The 5,468-nt window shown below is 50.9% G+C and overlaps 1 protein-coding gene across 1 annotated transcript; it reads left to right on the forward strand.

Annotated features, from left to right (window-relative positions):
• The first annotated feature begins 767 nt into the window (after positions 1-767).
• SOX17 (SRY-box transcription factor 17) lies at positions 768-3,949 on the forward strand. Its single transcript, XM_063129841.1, has 2 exons — positions 768-1,211; positions 3,054-3,949. The coding sequence occupies exons 1-2, from the start codon at positions 914-916 to the stop codon at positions 3,947-3,949; spliced, it is 1,194 nt and encodes a 397-aa protein (XP_062985911.1). The 5' UTR covers positions 768-913.
• The last annotated feature ends 1,519 nt before the right edge of the window (positions 3,950-5,468 follow it).

The raw sequence follows: 5,468 nt of genomic DNA on the forward strand, positions 1-5,468 counted from the left end.
TCAATGTATGAATCGAGCAAGTTATTACGTAAACAAAAGCAGACAAAAACCAGACAATAATTTTCTGTAATAGTAATATTTATGATTGTATGATGCAGAAATATAATTTTTAAATATGAGAGAGAGAGAGAGAGAGAGAGAGAGAGAGAGAGAGAGAGAGAGGTTCTTCAAGAGATACACAAACAAATAGAATTCTTAAATATTATATGAAAGCAGCATTTAAACGTAAAGGTGCTAAAGTATTAAGACTGCGTTCTTAAAGAATTAGACCAATTCTTTAAAAACGTATTCTTAAATCGGATTTATCATGACATTTCCTGTCTAGGAAACACGTCCAGTAGACAGGAAACGGACAAAATAAGTCGAAAGTGCTTTATTTTCCCCCAAGTGCCCATAAAAACAAACTATCTAAACAGTCGTTGCATACATAAACATTACTCTTCCCTCTCCGTTAGGTCACATATAGCGAGTCATAGGGTCTTTTCACCCTAAGTCTCACCACACTTACTTGAAAGTAGACCCCATTGATCTCAATGGAATTTACTTCCACGTAGCCCCAAGTCATGGAAAAATCCACTCCCCGCTGGAAAGGTTACTCTTGGCCGGCTCCCATACAGGTGAATTGCAGCTGAAACTGGTCCCTTCCTCGCCCGCTCTGACCGTCTCAGGTCCCGCCCACACCACCCGATTGGCCATTGTTCCGTTTAAACGAGGCCGCGCTTTGCCGGCCGCCAGCTATTCACAAGTCCGCTCCGGCTGTCTAAGTTCCGTCTTTCGCCAGCAGTCTCCCCAAAGCTTTCCTTGCAGCAAACGAGCCAAGGAATACCAGCAGGCTCAACCCACCGGCAGGCCTGCCTTGTGGGGGCGTCAGGAAGGGGCGAGGAGCGGCCCGGTCCGCTGGAGCGACGTGGAAATGAGCAGCCCCGATGCTGGATACGCCAGTAGCGACGACCAGGCGCAAGGACGGTGCTCGCTCCCTCCCCTCATGATGCAGTGCCAGTGGGCAGAGTCGTTGAGCCCCCTGGCAGACGGCAAGGCCAAGAGCGAGGCGGCCGCCGATCAAGGGCAGCAGGGAGCGCCGGGACGGGCCAAAGGGGAGGCTCGTATCCGCCGCCCCATGAACGCCTTCATGGTCTGGGCCAAGGACGAGCGCAAGCGGCTGGCGCAGCAGAATCCGGATTTGCACAACGCCGAACTCAGCAAAATGCTGGGTAAGTCCAATGGGCATTGGCAAGGGCAGGGTGGGGGTGGCGGGCTTAAGGAAGTTGGTGGCTCTGATTTCACTGGGGCTGTGAATCCATTCTGGGTTTCAGTTAGAACTAGCCAGAACTCCAAAGGAGCTATCCAAAGCTCTGAACGCTATCCCCTAAATGGGTTCAGCGTATGGATAGCCCCTTTAGAGTTCTGGCTGGTTGTGACTGAAACCCAGAATGGAATCACAGCCCCGTCGAAATCGGTGCCACCAGCCTCCCCTGGGAAGAACTAAGACCCTCTTGATCTACACTACTGCTTTTAAAGCGCTTTAAAGCACTTTGAAAACGTTTTGAAACCTGTATATGCAGTGTGTCCTGGGCCCCAACAGTTGTCAAAACTGTTATAAAGTGCTTTAAAGCGCTTTAAAGCAGTAGTGTAGATCCCTCTCCTTCTTGTAAAATTGCCCCGTACCAGCGGGCAGGTGGGGGTAATACAAGTGGAACAGCCTGTATTTCTGAAAAAACAAACAAATCTGTGATAACTTTAGAAGGCAAACGCGAAAGGTGGATGTGTTTGTGTCTTTTGCAACAAGAGGTGAACAGCTCGATCCTATGCGTGTTTAGTTGGAAGTAAATCCAGGTGTTCAGGGAAGGTTAGGGTTAGACCTATTTCGACTAGTCCCACTGATATGTATGGGATAGACCCATTAAAATGTATGTGATTTGACAAACACGGGATACAACCCTTCATCGCTTCCCAAGTAGGACTGTGGCCAAACACGGCTTCTAGGGGACGTGGGCTGACCCACGGGAAAGAACGGTTGGAGGGTAGCTTTGACTCCTAGGAACAGTGCTCGCATTTCCCCAGACAACACTGTTAAGTCCACTGGCAGATATAGCCGTGGAATCACCTGTATGAAGCAGCGGGGATGAGGCTGCGAAGGAGGGATTCAGGCTGGGTTAAAATGGGACAAAATACAGCAAAGAAGTCGTCAGGTTGAAGTGGATAATCCACTATGAAAGTGGTAAGAAAGTGTTATATAAAATGTAGGAGCCATACTGCTGCTTTATTGTGGTATTGAAGTGCACTGACAACTGTTGGGGCCCATTGACACATAGCATATACTGCTTTCATACCACTATATCCCGCTTGGTGTGGCTCCTGCCTTTTACATACCGCTTTCATACCACTTTAAGTGGAATATGCTGCTTGGTGTAGATGAGCCCAGAGACACAGACACAGACACATACACACACAAACCAGCCGAGCCTTTTTCTCAGTGGGTTTTATCTTTGACGCATCTTTTATTGAGGGTGGGGAGGAGGAGTGGGGGTGGTGGCTTTATTTATTAATTTTAATGTCAATTAATTTTATTTCTATCTTTGCTTTATATCCCACCTTTCCACCAAAAACAGCGCTCAGGGCGAATTATTATTATTATTATTACTATTATTATTATTATTATTATTAATAATAATAATAATAATACAGGTTAATTTTTATGTTATTTTTTGCTTTTTTGCATTGCTCGGGAGCGCCGCTCAGTTTTCGAGGTGGCACAAAAAAAGCTCACCAGAGCTTTGGCCATAACAAGGTGCCTGCAGGCCGCACCTCAAACCCTTACGACTTGACTGCGGCCCGAGCCTCAACGGAGTCTAGCTGGAAGCGCCCGGCAAGCCAAGCCAACGCCCCCAGCCGAGCTGGAGTGAGACAAAGGCTTGGTAGGCAAGGGTTTCCCGCTTTGCCGACCGCCAGACCCGAGGCTGGCAAACGAAAGCTGGCGAGGCCCAACGCCGGCCGCGTCCCCGCGCTGTCTTTAACCTCGCTCTTCTCTCTCTCCTGCCCCTTCGCCCTGACAGGTCAGTCGTGGCGGGCGCTGACTCAGGAAGAGAAGCGTCCCTTCGTGGAAGAGGCGGAGCGGTTGCGCCTGCAGCACATGCGGGACCACCCGCACTACAAGTACCGTCCCAGGCGCAGGAAGCAGGTGAAGCGCCTCAAGCGCGGCGACGGCGTGGCCGACGGCGGGGGCGGCTTCCTCTCGGTTCAGCACCACCACCAGCAGCAGCACCACCAGCACCAGCAGCAGCAGCAGCTGGGGCTGCCTGTAGAGGCGGGGCCTGGAGGCGGCTGCGAGGGCCTCGGGCTGCCCTACCCTGAGCAGTCGAGCTACGCCGGCGGGGGCTTCCATTACAGGGACTGCGCGCCTCTCCCGCTGCCCGGCTTAGGGGCCCACTTCGGAAGCTACAACCTGCCCACCCCAGAGCCCGAGCCCCAGAGCGGCGCCTGCGCGGAGACCGCCTTTTTCCCGTCGCCTCAGCCCGAGGAAGGCGGCTGCCTGCTGGGCCCCTACGGCTACCCGACGCCTCCCGGGGCCGAATATCCCTGCAATGGCGTCCCGGGCCACGGCAACAGTGGCAGCCCGGGCGTGGGCGGGCTCTTCCGGGGCCGCTTCTCGGTTCCTTTGGCCCCCTACCCCACCTCCTCGCCTGCGCAGGACCCCGCGCAACACCACCAGCAGCAGCCCTGCCGCCGAGGGGACGCCGCCGTCGGCCTGGAGCACCTGCCCCCGCACGACGTGGAGCTGCTGGCCGACGTGGACCGCGCCGAGTTCGAGCAGTACCTGCCCTTCGGCTGCCGGCCCGCCGACCTGACCCTCCCGTACCCGGGCCACGAAGGCTCTGAGGCGGCGGCGGCGGCGGCTGCCACTTACTATTGCGCAGCTGCGGGCGGAGGCAGCGCCTACCCCGAGCTGTGAGCCTCCTGGGCAGACTCGTGGGGGCTGGGCGAGGAAGGACAGGCGGACCCCGCTGGTTCTATTTATTGTAACTTATTGACTGAAACGAGATCTTTTTTAAAGGCTAGAAACTGTGAGCGCGAACAAAGAGCCCCCGGTGCAGGGTTCACGGGCTCTTTTTCTCTGCCTCGTCATCGAAACGTCTCCAAGCACGTTCAGAGACTGCGAAGCTGTCCTTGCGCCCGGCAGCTCTGAGGCAAACAACACCCACCCACGCACCCATCCACACACACACACACACACACACACACACCAGCTCGCTCGACGGCTGCGAGCCTGTAGTTTTATACACCCGTCTTTGAGGGGTTTTGTACAGAAGGGGTTTGGACTAAAGTATCCCAGTAAAAGTTTGACCTGGAAACAGATCGGCAATAAAAATAACAACCACAAAGTGGTTATACATGATGGTGTTTGTAGCGCGGTGTCGTTCTTCTAGGATTTCAGATGTTTAGCAAACAGCGTGCTAGGTTTAAATATGCTAAACAAGAAATGGATGGACAAATCCTTCATATCCTGTCGTCGCGTTGAGATCAGGCTGTACTGGGTGGCTTCCTAAAAGGCTATGGTTATTCGCTTGGCACTTTTAAAGGCACTTTTCTAGAAACCAGAAAGTTCCAGCGAGTTTCAAGCAGCTTTCCCCAATCTGCTGCCCAGCAAATGGGATGGACTGTAATTCCCATAATCTCCCAGCCAAGATTGGGATATGTAGTCCAACACATCTGGAGGGCACCAGGTTGGGGAAGGCTGGCTTAAACGATTAAACTTGTTGGGACAATTCAGTAACACCCGAGACTACACTAATTTGGAAGACTTGAGACCCCCAAAGCAGTTAACAATGGACCTACAATTACACTTAATTCCTTGGAATTCCTTGGAATTCCAAGTCAACATTGATAGGATCACACTTTTAAACTGACTGTTGCCTCCCATGGATTTTAGTGGGGGTTCTTTCCAGTAAGTACCATCTAGGATAGTAGTAGTTTAGCTATCCAGAAAGGTGGATTAATATAAATGCAAGCACTTTCTCCTCAAGCTGCAGAACTTATCCGAAAATGATCTCCAAAAGATTCGTTGAAAGCCATAGTAATGCTCTAGAAGACAATGCGTCTTTCGAAGCTAATCTAAACGATTTAAAATAGCACTGAATTGAATAGCACAATGTCTACTCGAGCAAAATAAAGGACAAACTTCATTAGGGAAATAATTTCATGAAATGTGCGGGGGAAGTTAGATAGTATCCTTAATATTTATCTTTTGCTCTGCTATAGTTTTCATTCCAGACACGGTGGAACGTGATATACCTTACTGTGGGTTTTGTTCATTGTTTTTTTCCCCACCTGGGTCCTACAGAAGTTACTTATGACACGCTTAGGACTACTGACGTTAAATGGAACTTATTCCTGATAAGAATATTTATGCAGCATAATCCTATACATGTTTATGGAGAAGTAAATCTTACTGTATCAGCAGGGTTTATTTC

Source organism: Elgaria multicarinata, chromosome 7 (assembly GCF_023053635.1).
Source record: "Elgaria multicarinata webbii isolate HBS135686 ecotype San Diego chromosome 7, rElgMul1.1.pri, whole genome shotgun sequence".
Taxonomy (NCBI): domain Eukaryota; kingdom Metazoa; phylum Chordata; class Lepidosauria; order Squamata; family Anguidae; genus Elgaria; species Elgaria multicarinata.